This window comes from Acanthaster planci, linkage group LG06, assembly GCF_054643075.1.
Source record: "Acanthaster planci isolate LZ-2023a linkage group LG06, COTS_SCS, whole genome shotgun sequence".
Classification (NCBI taxonomy): domain Eukaryota; kingdom Metazoa; phylum Echinodermata; class Asteroidea; order Valvatida; family Acanthasteridae; genus Acanthaster; species Acanthaster planci.
The window spans coordinates 8,792,310-8,815,964 of NC_141782.1; the positions used below are offsets into that span (position 1 = coordinate 8,792,310).

The 23,655-nt window shown below is 40.9% G+C and overlaps 1 protein-coding gene and 1 long non-coding RNA gene across 2 annotated transcripts in view; one reads left to right on the forward strand and one right to left on the reverse strand.

Annotated features, from left to right (window-relative positions):
• Window positions 1-7: 7 nt before the first annotated feature.
• Window positions 8-4,741, forward strand: LOC147798790 (uncharacterized). The gene is made up of 2 exons (XR_015425542.1): window positions 8-239; window positions 2,958-4,741. It is a non-coding gene; the product is annotated as an uncharacterized LOC147798790 (long non-coding RNA).
• Window positions 4,742-8,472: 3,731 nt separating this feature from the next.
• Window positions 8,473-23,655, reverse strand: part of LOC110975618 (uncharacterized) — an 81,997-nt gene continuing 66,814 nt past the window's right edge. Inside the window, exons 3-4 of the mRNA XM_022228224.2 lie at window positions 14,447-14,581; window positions 8,473-13,113 (exon numbers count right to left, since the gene is read on the reverse strand). Of these exons, the coding sequence (XP_022083916.1) occupies window positions 12,973-13,113; window positions 14,447-14,581 (276 nt within the window). The 3' untranslated portion in view covers window positions 8,473-12,972. The remainder of the gene's footprint in view (window positions 13,114-14,446; window positions 14,582-23,655) is intronic.

Genomic DNA, 23,655 nt, shown 5'->3' on the forward strand with positions numbered 1-23,655 from the left:
GTTAAATATCAAGTTATAATTTGGCACATTGGACTACATTTAAGTCAGGTCACCCAGCAAGGAGGTTGCTCTCAAAGCTACGCAGCGCTATACGAATCTTTGGTTCTGACCAGTGCACGAGGCTATCTCGAGCGCACAGTGGTTGAACCAGTGCTGCAACAGTGCAAATATGCATGGAGGCCTGTGCATTCAGTAGGCTAATTTACTCACAGTAGCCATCTGCGAGCAAACGACGTGAGGTATGCATAACAATTGACATATCAAAGACCTACCTGGCCTCGGCCTACCAGCTAGTGCTAGGCCCCTGGTGCTCAGTTCCTTTTAAACTGTAGGTCCTAATAATATTTCATTTTGTTTACATTTTCTACATAGGGCCTACTACTAGTACTACAGTGGTAAGCATATTTCTGGGAGCCGGGTAGGCCTACCCCCAGAACTGTAGGGTCCGATGTCCGCCCCGCTACCACGTAATAACGGGGCAGACGTTGGACCCCACAGTTCAGGGGGTATGAGCTGGGGAGAGGGTTAAGCATGGTTTAAGCTTACAACATGTAGGAGATTTTGTTGTTCATGTTGTTGGCATGAAGTGAACTAGCCCCACAAATAGGGCTGTAGTGGCTGCCTTTTACAATCAGTCTCTTATCTGTCGCTACCACAGCCCTACTTCAAGGCATGTCTTAAATGCCAGACATCCAAACTGCAGGATTGTTACAAACTTTGAATCCTAACAGGCCTTTCTTCTGAAATGAGAATGGCTCGACAATTTTACTTACACTGGCGTATTCCTCAGAGATTGGACTTTCATACGAGCAGCTTTTAGCTTTCCAAAATTGTAAATTTTCTGATGTATGGCGCCTTGAAAAACCCGGCCTGTAGTATTACATGCTGACCACGGGCACCGCCATTTTGGAAAACGAAGGTAGCGCTCGTTTGTTGGAAGTAGGGCTGTGGTGGCGACAGATAAGAGACAGATTGTAAAAGAGAGCCACTACAGCCCTATTTGTGGGGCCAGAAGTGAACCTGACTAAGGTTACTTTCGTTTGATTCAAGGGTCTGGTATCACATTGGCCGTGTGTGTCTCACATAAATCTAGATCACGAATCACGATCAGTGGTCCGTCGTTTGTTAAATTACAGACATCAAAACCTGCATAATGTATGGTGTAAACCAGCGTTAGGATCACTGAGATCCAGATCCTTGTGAAACAAACAAGCCCCTAATGTCACATGACAAAAAACTGAGGAATTCCTTTGGTTTCCAAAAAAATCTGAAATACTCTTAACTCATTAACATTCGGAACGTAGGCCTGTGGTTAATAGCAGTCGGACATTTTCGAGGGTGTTTAGGTACCGATCAGCAGATGGTTGTAGGGGCCTAAGTAAAACACATTTAAAACATATCGTCGGGCCTCCTATGCAGTCTTAACGCACACCGTTTTCGTAGGAAAAAGGCAACTGCATGTTCAAATCCATCAGTTGCATGTGCGCGAATTGAGCCAGTGCTCTATGAAAGTGTGGTATACAAGTACACTTGTTGATACAAGGCTGAAGTTGGTTGCTTATTCCTTGTTTGACATTCGACATTCAGTGTTGAACAAGTAACCATTAGATGTTCAACATTAAAGTAACAGTTAAATTTGGCGAGCACTCAGGATGCACATTCCTAGAAATGATGAGGTGGAAAAGGGGCAAAAAACAGACTGTGCCACCTACATTTGAGGGCTTGTTTGCCCCTAAAACGTCATCGTTGATTGAGGAGAACAATGAGATTAGCTTCAATGGAATCTTGAGGTAGGGCATGGGGTTTGGGTATTTTGTTTGTTTGATGTGATGCATTCTTTTTCTTGGTTTGCAAGTGAAATACACTGACAAAACTTGAGTTTTGACCACAGAAAACTGTGTTGCCCTGGTTGAAATGGATGCAGCAGGGTCGCTAAACTACTGAAATACTTTGAAAGTTTAGACCCGGGGCATGGGCTTGATTGACTGAAATAGTTTCGAAGAAAACAGCAAGTATAACTGACTGTTTTTCCCTCAAGTAATTATGTTGCTGTAAAAAAGGTCACTTACATTTGAGGGCTTGTTTGATGCCAGAAAACCCCTTGCCCTGTGGGAGAGAGTTGTTTGTGTATACATCATGGTGAAATGGCATGTACAATTTAAATAAGGTACATTCGAATGGATGTGCATGGTGGGCGCAGCTAGTTTTTTTTGTCTCTTTTTGCACTCCATCGTTTCAAGGGGCGTGCATCCTGAATGTCAAACTGTTTACGTTGAATATCAAACATTTATGTTTTCAACATTGAATGTCAAACGTCGAACAAGGAATAAACTTCACATCAGTCTTGTTGATCCAAGTATCTTTCAAATATGGCACAGCTGATGTACGTCATGAAACTTTGACATCCAACATACCGATGCACATGGCAGTTTAACAGTAAGAAGTGATGTCATGAGAGAGAGAGGTATAATGTGAAGCTCCCCAAATGTGTCATGAGCTTATGGCCTGGATATTTCCATCTAGGTAGCAGCCCTGCTACTTTGGGCTACTTGGCAGTTGGCATGGTTGGTGAATGAAAACTCTGATCTTCATTCTTGTATGATCACGATTTGATCTGTCAATCCCTCATATCAGCCCATCGCCTTTTCTTCCTAATTCATGGCTGTAGACAATTTATTTTTTGTTAAAAGGGGAAGTAAACTCTGAGATTTTGTGCAGCAGTGATCATGACCAGGCGCTATCACTGTAGCATAGCATGATTGATCAATCATGCTAATTGTGTAGATTGCACCCAACATTTCAGTGGTGTACATGTACATTTTTGGGCATTGCTTTGAGGCCCAGTCCAAGCAATTTTGAAGTCTGAGTAGGTAACTAGGGGTGCACTCTGTTTTGAGTCCTTTGAAACCACTGATCACATTTCAAAGATGACCATTTATTGACTCTTCCCTCCTCAGATTTCAGAGAAGATTCACCATGTCGCTTCTGAGGTTACTTGCCCCAGCACTGAACGGGATGTTTTCCAGAACACGTCCCACTCACACACTGCTGACAAATCCTGGCTTCAGTTTGCTACAACACAACCTGTTAGGAGCATGTGGAATCTCCAAATGTTCAGCTGGGTCACAGAGTCCCTTTCTCAGAAGCCTGCTCCTTAGGGCGCCGTCTCCTCTGACACAGCTGACAAACTCTTTCAAGACGAAATCTTCTTTGAAGCGGCGGTGCAAAGATTGCTACTTTGTCCGAAGGAAAGGCCGCCTGTTTGTCATATGCAAGACCCATCCGCGCCACAAGCAGAGACAGGGCTAGTACTGTGAGTGGTACACAAAAAGTGACTTGAGTGGAAGACTAGTGTTGTTGGAGGCACCGAAGAGGATATTGGAGGGTGAATAACCTAGACTAGTCTTAGCCCAATTCATTTACCCTCAGTTTACTTTTGTCTGTCCTTTGCAGTTTATATTGTACAGTCATCTTCATCACATAGTTACGATCACAATTAGTGACTGGTGAATGTGCCAAGTATTGTTTGCCATACCTCCTTCCCCACTAGCATACTGCCTTACCCACAATATAGGGATTTGTCACTCTTGACAACACAGTACCGCTGCATGCTAATCTGGCCCCTATTGAAAAGACGCCAACACCGCACTTTCTGGGCTCTTTTTACAAGGCGACAGGTCTGGCTGAAATACTCGGTGTCAATAGATGTCGTCTGTCAGATTAGAGTAGACCAGACAGTTCTTTGTGTGGGTGCACATGAGATGAATTTTTAAATAATTTTAAAAACAGAAAAAAATGAAAAATAATCCGGCCCAGCAGAATTAACATTCATGAATGCCCCCGGCAGGAAGTGGTAAGACATGAATGGACGAATACAAGGATTTTTTCTGTGTTACTGTGTCTAAAAGTGTATGTGAAACAGATGAGCAGGGATGTAAGAAGGCTCTGAAATTTTTGCCTCAAATTTTATGCACATGGGAATAATTTATTAGCCTGTCAGAGTACATGATGCCAGTGTTATTTTGAAAATTGTAGTCTTAGAGTACCAATTAAGGAAGGTTAAAAGCCCCTCTGCAATGAATTTTTTCCAGAAACATTTTCTAGGCATCACTATCATCTTCTATGTATAAAAGCTACATGTACTTTAAACAAGGGAAGACACTGTTCAGTGTACTTGTTTTTAGATTCAAATTTTGAACCCAAAATTTGCTTTTTCAAAAACATTTCTGATAAAAAGTTAACAATAAATCACCGAAGAAATGGAAATTTAGAAAGGCAAAATATTTGTAAAAATTCTGCCGCTTTTTGTGCAGAAATCATTGCAACATTGACGCTTGGTGCCTGGGATGACATTACAGTTTTGCTTGCGACTAGGAAATTTGGATCAGCATACAAACCAAAAAAGCCGTAAAAAATACCCTTTGAAGTAGCAAGACAGAAATTGAAAATAAGGTTTGTTGAATCACAAAGGTGCATCTTCAAGGTTGTAGTAAAGTAATTGTATTGCCTGGACCATTTAATGTATTGTTTAAAAATGTGTTTTATAACTTCTTCACTTGATACACATGAAAATTTGATCTAACTCTTCATTGTCATAACTTGGAGTCTTTACCCTGTTAAAATGAACAGCGCCCTCTATTGCCAAGACTTTGCCACATAGTCCAGCTTGACTTACTGAACTATATTTTGGCATCAACATTCTTGGTATCATGGATGATAAAACACGGTGTAGGCCTTTAAACATTTGCCAGGATTAAAGATTGTCATGAATATGTAGCAGTTCTGTTGTAGTTAAGACCCCGTTAGACCATCACAAGGCCAATGCAAGTCAGAAGCAATTCAAATGATCTACACACTACAAGCATTTCTTTTCCATTCACCCTGTTACTTGCGACAGGACTGTCTGGTCTTGTGATGGGCCTAATTTCGAGGCACTGCTTACTGCAGAATTCTGTGCTTATGATCTCCATTCTGCACTAACCGCCCTAGCAGAAAAATTCTGCACTAACCCTTTAAGCACAGAATCCTTAGTTACGGGATGTACACATGCGCACAAGCCAAAATTCCTCGCTAACCCGTGAAATATGTTTGCCGTAAGCACAGAATTTTCTGCCTCTGTAAGCACCGATTCTTCTTGCTTGCAGCGCCGTTAAATTGGGCCATGGTCTCAGCTAAAAACATAGTGTGGTGCTTCAACGATTCTTTGTAGAGTTAGGTAGAACCAGGTACGGAAATATCAATTGACAAATGCATTTGTGAAGACCCCCGCCAATATGTAAGCTGATCATCCACTTAATCTGTAATAATAAGGGAGGAAAGAAAAAACTGACTTCAGTATTTTGACCAGTTTACATTTCTGTATGTATGTGGAAAAATTTTACAGATAGCGATTCACATCAACTGTTTAACCATGGAGGATGGACAGAGGAGTAACAACTCTGGCACTCGGGGCTAATGATCGCCGTCGCCGCGTCTGAATAATGATAGAAAACATTCCAAAAATGCCCGATAACTTGCAGCCTAGCTAGACAAGTGGGACCAGTAAAATCCTAGCGATACTTGCTGTGTTTTGCTCGCAACTAACTACAACTTATCACTGTGACAAGGAAATAGAGAAAAATCCCTGATGTTAGACCTATTTCTGCCATTGTGAATGACCTTTTTCCATAGTCCGTGCAAAGTTTGTGATTCCATTCTCCCTTCAAAACCTCAGCTTTCAAAGATTTGGTTTGAATTTGGCTACATTAAAAAAATGTGCTATTTCATTACAAGGAGCGATCATGAGATCTTGTAAAATAAACTTCCATATAAAAGCCATAATAAAAATTAATTCAATTGAAACAAAATTTTATGAACAACTCGGATATTTATTTCAAAAACAACTCCATAAGAAGGTGTTCATTAAGGGCAATAGCTGCACATGAACATTTACGGCACACTGCCTAACACAAGCATGAAATTTGATGTTATGAGATCATACTGAGCACCAACAAATGCGTGAAAATTCAATTTTCCATACTTTAGTACACGAAGTTTTAAGGATGCAGATTAGCGGCAAAACATTGCAATGGTGATTATAGGGTACAAAGGGGTCTTATAAATGTGAAACAGATGGTGCATTGCAAGCGCTCGCTGCGCTCTGGCTATGGACATATCAGGAAGCAGTAATTTGCCAGATGTTAAAGCCCGGGCAGTTCATACCCCCGTGTCCTTTCTCCATGGTTTAACAGTATCTCAATTAGCCACCTGTTCAGGACAGGCAACTTTTGCTTGTAAAAAATTTAACCCCCCCCATTACCTCACAAACCTTTAACACTAGTGAATAAATCTGTATACTTCCATCATAGAAAACATGGATTCAGATACCACCAAAGGATATCAGTTTCCAAATATGTTGCTTGAAAGCAGTCTGGAAGATTTGAACACTGCCTTGCAAAGGGCAGGCAGAAAGTGAAATCCTAGCTGAAACCCTGTTAGGCAACGCAGTGGACTCTGGACATCAGTTCACCTCTGGACTTGTTTGAATCACCCCAGGCAATTTTACAACTTCCCAATCAAACACATTGTTGGACGGAATACATGTACATGAAATGTATCTGCCGCCCTCTTGAGGTATTAACAATCAAATTACTGACTCCTACTTTCCCTCTGGTTATGGGCGACTGTCTACATGACAGGCTTGCACTCTGCGTCTTTTTAATATTTGTGGTTTTTATATTAATTTTGGCTTCTTCAGCCATTACATCAATATTTGCGCATTCAAAAAAGACTGGTTTGAGGACTGCACATTTCTCCAGATCTATACGCCACTCATTATGCAAATATAATGAAGTATATATCAGGCAGCAGCCACTCATTTGAAAATGTCATCGGGACAATTGTCCAACGTTGCCCCTTTCGCTGTTTATTTGTTCAATCACTCCATCAATCCTTCAACAGTCCGAAACTCGTAACTGTGCTCCTTGCTATGACACAGGAAATAAATATTTGATGACTATGTACATGGTTTATGAAAATAACAGACACAACATTAATAAATACATAAATATTTATAGTGTGCAAAGCCAAGCCAGTACTGTACACAAAATAGGGGTGGCAAAATTGGCAGGAAGTGATGAAATATTAATGTGAAAATTGTGCAACTTGGGCATGTCTGTTGACTGATCCCCTTCCCCTTGAACATTTCAGAATCTGAGATGTCCAATTGTTAAGTGTCAAAAATGTACATGGAGTATGAAGCAGGATGGTTATCGAAGATTCACAAAAATTAGGGGTCTAATTTTTTTTATGTCCCTGTCACATCTGATATATGATTTTGTAAGTTCAGAAGAAATTTTCTGATTTCCAAGAGTGATGAATTAATGCAAATTACCTGCCAAACAAATATTTTGAAATCAATTCCTCTGATATTTCCACGTCAAATGTAACAGTGTCACAAAAATTACACTTTTGGACCCCAAATTTATAGAATGACCCAATTGTTTGGGATCCAAGATCCAGTTCCCATCTGTATACGCTCAAAGCCTGGTCTCAGCATAAGTAATGTCTAAAAGTTAATGTAAGCTGTAATGCACAATTAACTAGGAAAACATTTTTTTTTACTGATCTGATGGATGTTTGGGCCAAATAAAAAAAATTGATACAATTAAAGGGGAAAAAAGTTACAGTTGTAAAAATTTGGTATAGTTTGGAAAAGTTACCAATAAAAACCAACTGCAGTAATCATCATTCTTAACATTTGTTGCCTTTCAGCTGGTACTTGAATGCAAATACGTGTGGAAATGCTGCTAACAGCTGTGACAGTATGCTACTGGTGGCGCCAATCAGTTGATTACTTGTACAGGAATTCTGTTTCACAAACTACTAACATTTTTGCAGTTGGCTTTGGTTTCCCCAAAGCCTCTGTACTACACTCCACTTTGACCATGGTGGTGCCCTCTGGTGCTGAAAACTACACTAGAGACAAGTATTCCTCCAGCCGACAAGGGCCCTGCTGCCCACCACAGCAGGTCAGGCTTTGTACACCTTTACTTTGAAAATCTGTGGGCCCCCCCAGGGTTGGGGATTTACACTCACTGATTGGCTCCAAGTGCTCGATTCAAATCACTCAGCTACAGCTGATTGGAGTACACATGTACATGCATGTGTTCATGGTGATGGCTCACCGGGGTGCCTACATTCTTGGCGGCTGTAGCCAGGATCATTAGGATGCAGCTTTTCCGGGCCTGAATAGCCATGCACAGAGCACACATTAGGTACAAGACAAAGAGTAAGTAAATTGAAGCTGCAATGCATGCAACGATATACATGTACATGAAGTGTAGAATGATGCAATACGCTGGATGTCACAAAGGCAAGGGACAAAGGGGAAATCCAAAAGTTACTGTGTCAAAACTTCAAGTGTAGGTGTGTGCATTTCCACTTAAGTTAAATCTTCATGGCATAAAATACAGCTTGACTGACACAAAAACCTGACTGTGCAATTTCACTTTGTTATTGCAATAATAAAATAAGATGGCAAATGAGGTACAAAAAGTTATTCATTATACACTTAAGTGTTAAACAGCAACATGTTGGACTAAACAGACAATAGCAGCATGCCCAAATTATATACAGGGTGTTAAGTTACTATTATGCCAGGACAAAAGTTCCTGTCCATACAGTGTGCATTTGCTGAATGATATATGCCACAGCTATCATTTAACTACCGATGAACGGTGAGATTGCTGACTTTCTGTACCTCTGGCTTCCCTTATCAGTGCAGATACTAAAAACTAAAAGTCCAGTCAATTGATAAGCCAACACGTTCTTGTTGGCAGTAGTTCACCAGAAAGTGGGCCTCACTGTCAGGATAGATCTTTACATTAAAAAAAAAAAAAACCTGGGCAAGTCAAAACAGATGAGTGTACTCTTGCACTGAAACAGGTCAGCATTACACATACATGTGCCAAACCCTCCAGGTCACTATCCTTATTTCCCTGTTGCTAACTTCATTTTATTGTCCATCCAAATGCTATAAGGTTTCAGCTATACACAGACCTGCATATGGGGTCAGACAGTTTTAAAGCAGCGACTTTTGAGCGTCTGGCGTGCCTGAAACTAATTTTTTTTTTTTTCAAAAGGGCAAAAACCGTTCCAGGGACCCAAAAGATTTGGTAAATTTTGTCAGTTTTTTAGGGCCCGTGAGGGGTGAAGCTAAACTTTGGAGTCTTTTACATGCTTTTGGAGGGAACGGAATTGAAATGGTCCCCTCAAAACACTATTCTTCTCATTTTCAAGCAACAGAATAATTTGCTCCTTTGGGGCCAGGCTGTGGCACCTGTTGTCCCCTCCCCCATTCCATCAGTGGTGTCTAGTGGTAAAGCAGGCTGCTTTACCTCCAAAAAGGAAAATCAGAAACAACAGGTTGAATGCAGAAGGATGGGGACGAGAGCATGACAACAAAACACCCCAAAGAATGGCACACAAAGAGTAGCTATGAAACAGATAGAGAAATCAGAATATGGAGATAAAAGGAGAATCGGGGATATAAAAATACAACCTCAGGGCTCGACAATGAAATTAGAGTTGCCAACACTTGTTAAAGAGTGCAAAATCAGTCAACCCCCCACCACCACCAAAGAAAACATACAAAGATTCTGGAAGAAGGAAAAGACCAGATAAAGACCATGACAACTTCAAACAAGACTAAACAAAATGCCATGAGACAGATAAATCAGAACAATGGAACCAGACAAGGCCAACAGAGTTGTAATCTTGCAGAGTGTCTCATGCCAAATGATGAGCACTCATTACTACTGGGGCCAGTTTCTGAATGAGAGAGGGGCCTGGCAATCAAGTCCCTGCATGCATGCCCCCCTCCCCCCCACTAGTTACAGATTTCATTTCATTTATTATTTCTCAGGGTACAAAAACCAACACAAAATATAAAACCTGATACATATCAACATATGGGAACAATATTTGCTGACGCCCCTGACGGATAGCGGAAAAGCGAACTCAATCACTGTCGAGAGGGTCTCCATAAAAATGTCAACAAATACAAGAAAAAGACTAGATAAAAAATGACTTAAGATACAAAAATGTACAAAAATAAAACTAGATAAACAATGGAATGTACATTTCTGAATGTAGCCGCCCCCTATAGGCCCGCAATTTGGGGCCTCCTGGGTAATAATTTGGATCTCAAGATGCCCAAGTCGTACATATAAATTGTTTTTCAGATAACACCTTATGCATGGGCAGCTGAATGGTTTTTATCAGTCCAGCCTTTTTTTTCTCTTCCAATTGTGAGAGGCTACATTTTTGCCAAGAGGAAAAAGAAATTCAGTTGAACAGTAACCAAAAAATCCTGCTATATGAGGGCTCACATTTAGCTGAGGATCTGATCTTGAAAGATTTCACAAATGCTGATCCAGGGAATACTGAAACTGTTTTCTTTCTTTTGAAAAAGGGTTAAAGGGCATGAAGCCCAAGGCTGAAATTTATTCCTACATGCTATCTTTTCTTAATCATAAGTGTTAAACTGCAATAACCATCCATGATGCACCTTTTAAGATATTGCACATGATGAATTTCCCATGTAGGAATCATAAACCACTCCCACAGAGGAAACTGGTTCTTCTGTTAACCTTTCTGTCCACCTTTAAAACCTAACCTCTCTAAGTGAAATATTAGGATAGGCAGGCATAAGAAAAACTTCATTAAACACCGGGCCGGACAACAAATTCATTGTTTTACAGCCCTCGAGGATGGGAAATTAATGGTAAAATAAAAACACCTGCCAAACCAACAAGGGCAATGATCTTTTTACTGGGGCTAATGCAATTGGGAAAACTGAAGAACTATAACACAAAAAGACACATTTATTTTCTTTACTTGTGCACAAGTGCGTCTATATACATTAGTTCTCAAATATTAATACTGTACAATTTTGGAATGTTCTCAAAACTTGGTACTTCACAAGATACTTCATTTTGAGATACCAAAATATTTCAAATGGGAGTTTTACCAAAACAAACAAATAATTAACTAAATAAATAAAGCACTTGCCTTTTTTATTTACTTCGTAAAAGAGCACAGTACATTTAAACAAGAACTCCACCAATCATTAATGATCCTTATCAGTCCGGAATCCTGATCAGTCAACTCAAAAAGTTTGAGAGCTTTTGACATGAGTGAAAATGCAACACCAAAGAAACTTGGCAACTTCCCTGATGACTTTCTTGGAGTGGACGGCAATGCCTATGGCCACTCAGAAATAGCAAATTGTCTTTTTGTATAAAACGATTCCTTTGCAACTCTAAATCTAAAAAACAATCTAAAAGCTCAACCACACTGCTACCACCTTTTTACTGTTTCAACCCAAATGAAACTGAACATAAAAGTTGATTTCGTTGTGCAGCAACACTGAGGTTATGGTGAGAAGGCGACTTGATTACATCATGTAAAATTGGTCAAATCTGTCAATGATGCAGCTAGGTCTGTGGCAAAAGACCAGCCAAAATTGCGTGCCATCATTAAAGGCCCTTTACCGTTTGCTGGCAGGATCACCATTTTGACATCCAGCAACTCAAAAAGCATTTCGCATGTTAATTCCTTTATTCTTTTCATTTCAACATTCAGATTTCGAGGTAAATCTGAAATAATCTTAACACTCCCAGGCCCGTTGTTAAATCTTGGAATTCTAACGAGTGGTCTGACTTGCCAGGATTCACTCCCTAGAATTTTAAAGCAGCCTAAAGTTTGTTAGCATTCCCCGAGGCAGGCCTACAGACTGCAGACAGAATCTGTGAAGCATCTGCAATTATGTGCCATGCCAGACATGGCAGCCACCACAAGCAGCTATATGTACATGTACATACAGTGGCTACGTCACTGGGAAAACAGCCAAGGTAGTTTTCCCGACAAAGATCTCCCAATATTTGTATGATGTGGCCCTTTTTTTTTTTAGTTTGCCATGCCAGACAGGGACCCATTTCACAAAGCTGCAGGGCAGAAGACATGCTACTTAGCAAAGTCATGCAGTAAGCATACTTGGCTGTGAACAAGCCATGAGAAAACAAGCCAATTGGTTGGCAAATTTTTTTTGTGGTTTTGTTTTTTTGCCCAGCATATGATGTCGCTGCGAAGAATATCAGAGAAATTGAGCCCAAGTCAAGGCATTGGAGTTGGGAACAAAAATTTGTCAAGTTTCTTTCAGGTCGCTGATCAATATCCTGGTATGGATATACTGCTCTGAAGTAGCTCATGGCTGATTTGTGCCTAGCAGTTAAGTTTTGCGCCCTTACACTGTGTCATTCCAGGTTACACCATCAGCAGAAATTGCTTGACGAGCAAAATCTGCCTCTTAGGCACTCGGCATTTGTTTCAACAATTGTTTCAACATCCAAACGACATTAAGTCCCCAGTGGAATCTTTCACAGAAAACTCAGAATAGAATTTAGTTGTCCAATACAAAGACAGTTGAAGACACCTGGAGGTAATTATTCACAGAGGAACTGTATTACAATAAGTGTGACCATGATACAGTGGTGTAACCGGGGGTAAATATTGCAGGGGGCACTATGGGGGACCCTCATATTTTGGAGGGGGGGGCAATGGGTACAGTATAGGTTAAAATAGTGCCCCCATGCCTCTCCCCTTAGATACACCACTGCCATGATATATATTTCAGTGGTCTATTGCACACAATAAAGATACATTCTAGGATACTTGAATCTTCAAAAGATCAAAATCTTTCAAACTTAAATTGTAGTTCTAAGACAATAAACTCCTTTGTCTTTCATGTTCTAATGCACTAGCTAAAACCCAGCAACAGGCTTGAAAAATACCTAAGAGTACCCAGAGCCGAATACCCACCAAAAAGTTAACCCTTATTTCCGTCAAACATTGAGAACAAAAATTTCCACTGAAGACGATTTTCTGTAATGGCAAGTAAACTATCATTGCACATGGCTGCTGTGGCTGCAGCTACACCTCCGGCTGTATGGAGTCAATAGAGCCAGAGTCCACTTGCAGGAGCTGGTGACGAAACTGGACCCTCCTCTTGAAGCGAATATGGATGCCCAGGACATGGACGGCATAGAGGAGGGAGCATGTATAGCCCAGGACCTGGGGAGGGGAGGGAAGGACCAAGAATTACAGGGGTACATTACACTTTATTACATTGATACATTAAAGTAGTTTTTACGTTTGAAAAGAATAAGCTTGTAAAACACAACATGTTTCTAGATGCATACTTTTACACAAAGTATATACAGTAAATTCCGGGTAACTTAAAGTCGGTTAACTTGAAACTCCACGTATCTTGAAACATTCTTCATTCCTGCTAAAAGAAAAGGCTTTTATGTACAAAAATACCTCCGTAACTTGAAATACCCACACTATATTTGCTTAACTCCAAAATGACTGCTGCCAAATAACTGACAATGAATGCCATATAATCGACTCGTCGCAACTACAACCTAAACAAATCCTGGCTTTCAAGCGAGCCTGATTGCCATCGCGGCCCAAATGTACATGTAGCCCACACGCGTGCTGTCCAATCGTTTATTCTTTACGGTGGACATGTGACCACACTGAAGGAAGCTTTGTGCATGCTGTGACTAAAGCCTGGCTGCTGCCGCCTGCCCAATGCTGAGACTGACATGCCTTCCTGGCGCTATGCTGGAAATGCTGTTTTGTGTAGCCAAATTTCACTCGAATTTTATTAAAAAGGAAGGATAAGGGAATGAAAAGACAAACAAAAACACACAAATACATATATATATTTTTAAGTATGAATGTTTGAAATGCAAAATGGTGCACCCTCAAGCGATTAAAAAGGAACGATTATTTGGCCAAACAGGAAAACCCCTGGCTGGCCCGGCCGGCCCTGGCCAAGTGAGCACGCCGCAGTGAGCACCAAACGAAAGAATTGTCATAAAAAAGTACACAGTTTGGATGCGTGGTTTATGTTTTATTCATTAATTGAATAGAACATTTTATGGAACAAAAACATAAAATGTCAGCTAAGTGATGATTTTTAGAAGAAATTTATTCTTGGACATAAGAAAATAATTGCTTATAACATCTCCAATGGGGCAAGTAGGGTTACTTGTGCACTGTGTGTGTATGTGTGGGCAACACTTGGGAACTTCCATCAGCTCAAAATCTGGATTAACTCAAATTTTTTATCCAAACCTCTGGAGGTCGAGTTATCGAGAGTTTGCTGTGTGTAATGGTTTATTCTACGAACAGACAAACTTCACAAACCCTGGAGACAGGTTACAATGGCGAGGTTATTCCTACACTTTTTAAGTTTGGGGGACAAAATTGGTGCCATCGTGGGGAAGCTTTGATGGCATCTGATGGCAGGAAAGTGTACCTCAAATTGAAAGGACAGGTGACAATCAGAGGAGAGGGCTCTCCCCTTACTTCCTATCACAACAAAACAACTACTCACCACTCCAGCTATGAGCTTGTTTCTGGCAGTCCAATCAGCGACTATAAATGTCCGGTTATAGGCAGCACTAGCTGAGGCAATCATGCAGGAGGCAACAAAATAGAGGAAACTGAGACAACAGCTTAAGATGATGTCCTGCATATCAGGGAGAAAAAGCCAGACGAAAAACCCTGTTTACCGAGTAAGCGTGCATTTACTGCTGAAATACTTTAAAATCTTCAAACGCTTACATGATTACAGAGTGGTGCTGAGTGGCACAGGTGGCTAAAGCCTGAAGCACTCTCACTACTGTGGTTCAGGTTCAAATTCTGGTCTATGCTACATGTCCGCAGAGTGAACCTTTACTGGTTTTCTTCTGTGCACAAGGCTTTCTCTCTGGTATCTCTAGTTTTCAACATATTTGTGAGAGGAAACTTCCCCAATATCTGTACAGCTAAAAATTCTGACAATCTGATTCTATGAACTATGGTTCCTCTTCATTTGCTGTCATGCCTGCCTGATGAGTGTCCACCTCGAGCAAATGAACCCACTCATTCATGGAATGGAGCCACGTTGGTTGGGAGTGCTTACTTTGTTGTTAGCAATGCGACTGCAACGCTTGCATTTCTTAGTCATTCGTGAACCAGTGATTCACAGTTAGTATCAAAAGAGCCTCCGTTGCTGAGGAGATAGCGCCCTCTCTTGGATCAGCTCGAGGTGCATAACTTAAATGTTGAGGGTTCCAACTTTTTTTACATGGTGCAAGATTCTCCTGAAGGCCTTACACTCAAAAGTTGCTCCGGGGAGACTTGTGATTCATTTTACTTGGGTAGGTAACAAAGTACGCTGATAAGCATAAAGTGCTCTCAGATCACCTTGAACTTACATTCAACTACAGCTTCCACTCTTACATTATCATTAATACTATAATAAAATATGAGCAAAACAGCAACCTTCATTGTGGTTTATCGCTTCAAGCCCCTTATGCCTACTGAGTTCGGATGTTTGCTCCAAACGACGCTTTACTTGTCAAATGACAACCTATGTCATAAAATAATGTGACCAAATGTACCACCTAGGATACAGCAGCGCGTAACTAGACTCAGCTCAAACAGCACGTACAGTCTAGTTGCATGTCCTGCTAGGAATCAAATTAAACCTAACAATCCCCAATCATGCAATTTTAATGAGATTTGACATACACCCCAGGAAGTTAGGGTTAAAGAAGAATTAGCGCAGACATCTGGCTGGATATAGTCTGAGATAAAACAGGAAAAACTCCAACCTGCAAGTTTTCCATGCTATGGTATACAAACAATGAATGTTTAGGAATGCAACTGTAAGAATAAGTCCATGAAGTGACAGGTTAAAAGTTTCCTTCCATGAGGTGCAACCTAGTGAGATGGAACATTCAATCTATCACCTCATGAAAGTTATTCTCTAATTTTTTTATTTGTGAATACACAAAACCTGAAAACTTCCCTTTGTGTTCAAGCTCTTTGGCCGTGGAATCAGCTGACGGTGCCTACCACTCACACCCACAGTCCAACATTGTAACTCATACATATATTTTAGTTGTACAATTTCAGTATCAGTCGATGACACATGATCGACAACCTACCAATCAGATGATTGGGGGATTTATTGAGGTGTTGTAGGAGAGTGAAGTTCAGTGAACTATAAACAAATTATGTCAAGGGGTTGACCCTCTGTGGGTGAGGTTTTAGAAGCTGGTGTGACCACACATAAGTAGCTTACCTGCCTCTGACATGACAGCTTTGTAGGTATTCGCATGAAAAATGGAACTGTGGCTACACATCTGCAGCAGGACATGGCACTGACTTACATGTATTTGTTTCAACCCAAACATAAGCTTACACACTTACGGTGTGTGGTTGCTTCTCTTCGTCCTGCAGAACGGTACCCACTGCAACTGTTCTTTGTTCAGTGTGACAATTATATGCTTTACATAATGCGACATCACGGAACTATAAAAAAAAAGGCTTGATCATGATCATTGCCCCGTTTGATGAAAAGATCAATGCAATTTGAGCAGTCTTCCAGGTACCCCTGGGCAGAGAGAAGCGATTGTGGTTTTGCCCAAGCTGTTCAAGAACCCACACACTGGTACGTGTACTGAGGTTGTCGGAACAACGCACCTGTTGAAACATGGGTGCTACATCGAGGGACCCAAAAAGTTGAGGGGACAACATGGTCCCGAATTTCCTAACAAATGAAACTGCATCTTCAATGCAGTTACAGCCTTGGTACCAGTGCAGTTCGAACCCGCACATCACCATACCTGAATCAACTACATGTACCACGGTCACAGTTATGTACACAGAATAACACTGTAAACAAACATGCCCTGATCACCTCAGGTTGAGGGACTTTCTTTTGTTAGAATATTTGAGATTGATATGTGTGGAAAGAACTTCGTCTCCAAAATAACCCATTTGCCAAAAACTACCTCCTGTTCAAAAACGTGTAATGAAGACAACTACATGTACAGTGCCTGTAACAACAGTTGTTTTATTTTGTCTTTTGAGACACTACAGACCACCTGCCGATGCATCGAGTGTTGCTCCCTAGTGGCAGTAGTGCATGAATGAGAAGGTACGCTTAAGCCAGCAACAAGAAATTTTGTGAGTCTAGCCCATTACATATGCACGCTCCCTAGCATGCGATCTGAATATGTGCACACCTACATGTACATGCTCTGCACATGGCAGCGGACAAGAAGTTCAAGACAATGAAGTTCAAGCATCGGTCAGTTTACCTAGCCTCTCATAATGCCACAAGATGATGAGATGTTTTCTCATGACGCCAACACGATGCCAGACAACCATCTCTGAAAACTGACACAAAGTATTTACCTGATGCTGAGTTCAATCAGAGGACAGATTTTATATTGATCTAAACATTTAACCCACAAAGGTATCAAGATTCTGATAGATGGGTGTGGAGTGTGGTCTTGACTATGTTATTCTTTGATAGGCGTCTCTTGAAATAGGCCTACAGAGCCGATGAGGTTATCACAGGATAAGAGTGATGTGGGAAGAAAAACTACACCCTGATGCTACGGGTATCACCAGGGTTTTCCACAGGGGCAAAGCACTTTTTCTGGGGGGCAAAGCACTCATCAACAAAAACCGATGAACTATTAACAGCAAAAGGGGTTATTTTTTAGGCATTTTTGAGCAAATTGGTGATTCCAATCCCTTCCATTTTGTTTGTGCCAAGTTGTTTTGTTTTTTATTTGTTCAATTTTTTTGGGGGGGAGGGGGCACTTCTCCTCCATGCCCTTCTCTTCGGAATGTTCATGCCTGACCCTAAACCTGACCCTCTGCAAAACTGTACTCCTTCACATCCAACTCATTATAGTGCAGAGAGTCAGAGACAATGCTGATTGAAACAGATTGCATCAATGCAAGCACAAAGGTGTTGTCTCAAGCCTCTTCAATCAAACACAAAGAAACAACAATCACAGATGCCATGGTCATTATCAGAGTACTAGTACCAGAAAGAACTGCCCTGTAATGGGCCCCGGGTATCTGTCAAATCCTAAACAGATGGCCAGAGGAGCCCAGGCCATAACCAGGGCAGCCCAGAGCACACTGTTCCCGTAGATCCTACCAAAATAACACCAACGCTCTGCGTAAACACCTGTTGGCATTTGTCCCCTTCCCTCTCAAGTTCTCCCAACTTCTTTTTTTCAAAGGGGATCTTAGGATTAGTTCTACGGATTCCTGGGGTTTGAAAAACATGTGTGTTTCTGACCACTGCAAAACACATTAAACTTGTTCCCCTTTATTGGTATAATTGCCGAAGGACAGCATATATCCTTGTAGTTCACGAACTCTAACGGTATCCATTACCAAACCTAGTACAGCTTTTTCCATGATGTTCATATAATGACTCTATCTGGGGCAAGGAGTCTGACACAAGTGTGATTGGAATATAAACATCCACTGAGCTACGTGCTCGCTAGATATACATGTACATTCATATAAGGCTCGAGACATGCATCTTGGATAGTCAGTTTTGTGTAGTGTTGAGAAATAACTCCATTGAAGGAATGTACATGTATTTACATTTGAACTGCACAACTGCATACAACAGTTTTCTACTTATGTGAATGCTGCATAATCCAAAATTTTAATTGGGAAAAAGTTGTTGATGAAATGACAAAGTAAAACCCTGCAAGTATACTGCGTGTGACACTTAAAGGAATCAGGAAATAGAAATGTTTTATAAATTTTACTTAAAAACCCTTGAAATTGCATCTTGAGTTTCAATTAACCGTATTTTAAATTTTTGTTTTTCAATTTTAACCCATATCTTGATGCTTTTTTAGTTTTACGCTAATGCATATTTGCATATTCATGAGCAGAACTATGATGTTATCCAAGGCACTGAATCTCAATGTTGCACTTATTTACGCGCAGAAAATTTCTAGTAAAAGTAGGCTCTGCTTGAACTGGGTGTTAAATTGAATGCAGAACAGAGGACAAGAAGAAATATTACCTGTCATGAAATTTTGCCATACAAAGAAAGACTGAGCCTGGAATCCAGTAAAACACATCTACGCCTTGTATACACTTGTACGTCATACCGCTAGGTTGAGCCAAGTCTGTGTGTCATAATAAGGGATCAATACAATTTCCCAAGCAGTACATGTGTATCCCAATGGGTACACGGCATCAGTCAACCAAGTCATAATGGGTTCACATGTTAAAAAAAACCAAAAAACAGAACAAACCCAGCCCTCCAAAAAGCCCACAGAAAAAAGAGAGTCGGTGACATTGTACACACATGTAACCTTGACACACATTCTGTTAACTCCAGTGTTGAAAATCAATTTGATGTATCAAGCTTTGACGTTTTCCCTCTCTGTGAGAACTTTACACTGCTGGCCAGAAACACAGGTAATGAGTCCCTCGTGCCAAATTGTATTCAACAAATCTAATATCTTTGCCCTCATGAGTGCCTGACGGGGGTGCATAAAAAGGGCAGGAGAAATTTGGACAGGCATAAATGCTGAGCAAATAACCCATTTTTTGTTTCTGCATTTGGAGTAAGTAAAGCTGCAGGGGACCATTCTGCCCTGCAATAAGTTTCTTTGAGCCTGGGACACTAGCCAGCAGGATAAAGTAAGGCCTACTTTGAGTTCAAAAGTTTGGCTGATAACTAACGGGAACAAGGGCAAAAGTTCGGACACACTTATTAATGGATACTGAATCACAGCACGAGACACCATCATAAACCTCATTTTCACATGGTGCACAGTGCTGTTAGAAGAAACAGTTGAATATTACCAGCCACCTAACCATCCTTGATCCAACAGTCCATGAAAGAGCTCGCATACAATGTACATGCAAATGAACCGGCAATGAATTATACCACTTTAACTCTTCTGTCTATTATGTACTGAACTTTACAGTTTTGTGGAGGCATTCTGTGCTAAAGAACACACGGGGTCAGCAGCAAGCTACTGACCAGTCAACATCCGTGGTGTAATTTCTGAATTTTAAACCGAGATGGCATTACGATTTACAAGGTCAAGTGCAACTGCTTTGAGTCCGTGGCAGCAGAATTATTTTCAAAGTGGAGGGGAGGGGAACATTTGTGAGACCATTGTGCACCAGTCATTAGAGGACCTGCCAAAAGTGTGTGTGTGTGCGCGCGTGGGGGGCATTATCTCAAATAAAAAGGGGGACAGCCCCTCCCCCCACTCCTGCTACCAGCACTCTGAGTCAAATCAGACCTACATAAGCATGCGATGATATCAGATTTTCGCAAATAGTAGGCTCCAGGGAATGATGGTATTTGGACCAGCCCCACCTCCCCCCAAAAATCTTGGCCTACATGTCTCACTCAGATTTCCACTAATTCTTCGACAACCTACACGCACTAAGTTCAGTATCAGTGACGGTCAACTCCATACCTTACTAATTCACAGTGAATCCTGCACAACAATCCACCACCAGCAGGGAGGCACATCAACTAGACTGTTTCCTGTGCAAAGGGAAGGATACATACATGTACATGTACTGTCTTTCCCACCAAGCTTCTTTGAACTGGTTATAGGGACTAGGGGTACACAGGGTGTAGTCCTTCCCACATTCAATTTCATGGTGCATTCATACCAGCAAATTTACGAACCAACACCCAACCAACCTATTCATTCTAGGGTCAATTACATGTAATTACTTGGCTCAATCTTTCATATGACGCGTAGCTGGGTATGCCCTCACCCTATGTTGAAGAGATGCTTGTGACCCATTAATCGTTACCTTACTCTGTGAAATATATGCTACATTGAGCTAAGCCAGCATTCACTACACTGAGTCTTCTCTGACAGGCCACAACCGGACTGGCCTCGAGGGACTGGTGGACAATATAAGGACACATGTATGCACAGGCTATGTGCATACAGTCAACAAGGTACATGTAGGCTAAATATCTAGAAACTGCGTGATTTTTATCATCTCCACCTGGGCGTATTTATGTTTAAATATGTTCACAACATGCTCCCACAGGTGTTTGATGATCTATGTTCACTTACAGCCTCTGTTCATTCTCACGGGACACGTAGTTCATTAAGAAGCGATCTTTCTGTGACACAAAACGGAACATCATTTTTCAGAAACGGTCCATTTCATTGTGGTGTTAGATATTGGAATGAACTTGATGTTAAATTTAAAGAGTGTAATACTGTGGTTTCCTTTTCCAAAAAAGCTGAAGAGAATAATGCTTACACCTTATTCTGAGATTGAAATGTAACCGTTCTACATGTATAAGCTATCGGGTCTCACCGCTACTGTCCTGTCCATAAATCCATTACTTGTCTTGAGTCTTGTCTTGTCCAAGGGAAAGGTACAAAAGCATTGCTTCACTATTTTCCTTCGTGTTGGCATCATTTACTTATTTATTTAGGTTAAGTTTAAACATTGTGCTATAATTATTAATAACGTGACTTATCTATGTATTACATGTAATTATAATATACATGTAATCCTGTTATAAATGAATGCAATATGGAAATAAATATTGTAGTTGATTGATTGATTAAAGGTTTGATGTTAATATTGTTTAGTCACACTCATCTTGCTCGTTACTTTAATGATATCTGGGCTGTGGACTATCACAGCACTGCTGAGAAAATCGGATTCCATAAATGGGAATAATTTTTTTTTAAGGATAAGCACAGCACCAACAAAAATGAGCAGGCTGAATTTCTATTAAGTGGCCCCCCCAGACACCAAGCCAGTTGATTTTAAAGCCCCAAGCTCCCAATGGTTTGTCCTAAATACGAAGTCAAAACCACTACAATCTGTTTCACTGTAGTGGCACAGGGGAGTGTCAATGTCAACCACGGATACCCCCGCCAGAAGAATTTATGTGTGGCAATATAAGTCTCATTGACTGATCTTTATCATTCAAGGCACAAACACCAGCTGCCATGGAGGGCTGACTGGCAGACAGCAACACATGCATCTGGAAAACAGCTTGAGCCAATAGAGCCCGTCAATGAAAGAGATTTTGATAGCAGACTTGTCATCCCATAGTTGGATCAGGTTTTGCCATTGCAAATGATGGTAAAATCATTCCAAAGAAAAAAAGGGAAGGGAGGGAAATGAAGTTCCACCCAAGGCTAAGGTCACTGGTAAGATAAGAGTACACATGTTACAACTATATCTAACTACCATGAGGATTTCTAAAAACCCATTGTGTAATTCTAGGAAGACACTACAGTTCTAGGAAAGCAACCTGAACCAGTGTGGAGAGCATCGAGAACAATGGAAAGGCATCATCCATTTTCCTCTTCTTGGAGAGATTTTCTTTATTTTCTGATTGACAAACTGAGATTAAAACAAAAATTTTGAAAGCTTTGTCTAACTTATCAAGTGGAATAATTACATGTATGGTAGTTTTATTTGGCAGAATGAGGGTTCGCTTTTGTATTAAAAAACATGGCATACTTTGTCAGCCAGGACCTGTACAAATTCTCTCACTGGCATTGTTTCTGAATGATGATTTTTCTATACACACATATCCCTACATACCTGACATACCTACTGTGGACATTCGTTTCTTTTCGTGCAGTTAAGAAAACTCAGTGAAAATACTCCTTTTTCTTGAACTGGGAACTGCGATTTTCAGCTGGCTTTTTGTACAAGGTTTCCTTGACTATTCCTCTTCCTTTTATGACAGGTGACCCCTACCACAAAATGCCTCAAAACCTCTTTTTCAGAGAAGGGGAAACATCCTGTGCACGTGTGTAAATCCACAGAACGTCTTCCTGCATTGCGTGGACATCTTTTGTTCACAAGTCCACACTAGATATGTAAGGTTAGTGCACACACACACACACACACAAATTGTTAAACTTCTTTGTTGTCATAATGATGGTGCTGTCTTTGTTTAAAAAAACCATTTCCGAGCTTCTCTACAAAACTATGTGAGATACCACAATGGGGCTTTTTTACAGAAGGGAGGGTGAGGTAATTGGAGAAGGGGGGTTAGCAAAAATGCAACAAAGAGTGCTGGCATGGTAACCGGGTTGGAGCTGTCTGGGAAAATAACGGTCACAGTGTTGACGGTGCTGGAGTTAACAAGAGTGCGGCATGTGGATCCCTCCCACAAGCCTGTAAAAACCAGACTGCTTTATTGGATATATGGCTAAATACACTACAACAAATGAGCCATAAATAACTAATGTTTATTACACCTTGCTAGTTTTACTGTGGTTGGAACTGATCACATTGCAATCTTTCTGCATTCCTGGCCTGTGTTTTGCTTGACTGGACTGGTACGTAAAAAAAAAAATCATTACCAATTTCAATAGCTCATCCCTTCCGAAAAAGTAACCATTTGAAATTGTTGCAATATCTGAAAATTCAATCATTTTTGGAAGGGACACTAACAAACTTTGGTGTTCATGTGCAAGTCCACGAAGAAGGAACACCACCAAAGTTGAAAGCTAAGCAACAAATTAGAAAGAAGAGAAAAACTTGAGGTGAGACAGAACGCCAAGGCCTGTGTTGCCCTTCTTTGCAGGTAAGTCTGGCCTTTGCATGATAGCAACCAATATCTAGTGCCCCCATAAACGCTTGGCTATGATTGGTTAATTGGTGGGAGGCAACAGGTGTCTCACTGCAGCATCAGCTGGACACCATCAGCTGGAATAGGACTGCATGGTCATAACTGCTTTGATTTGGTTGTTT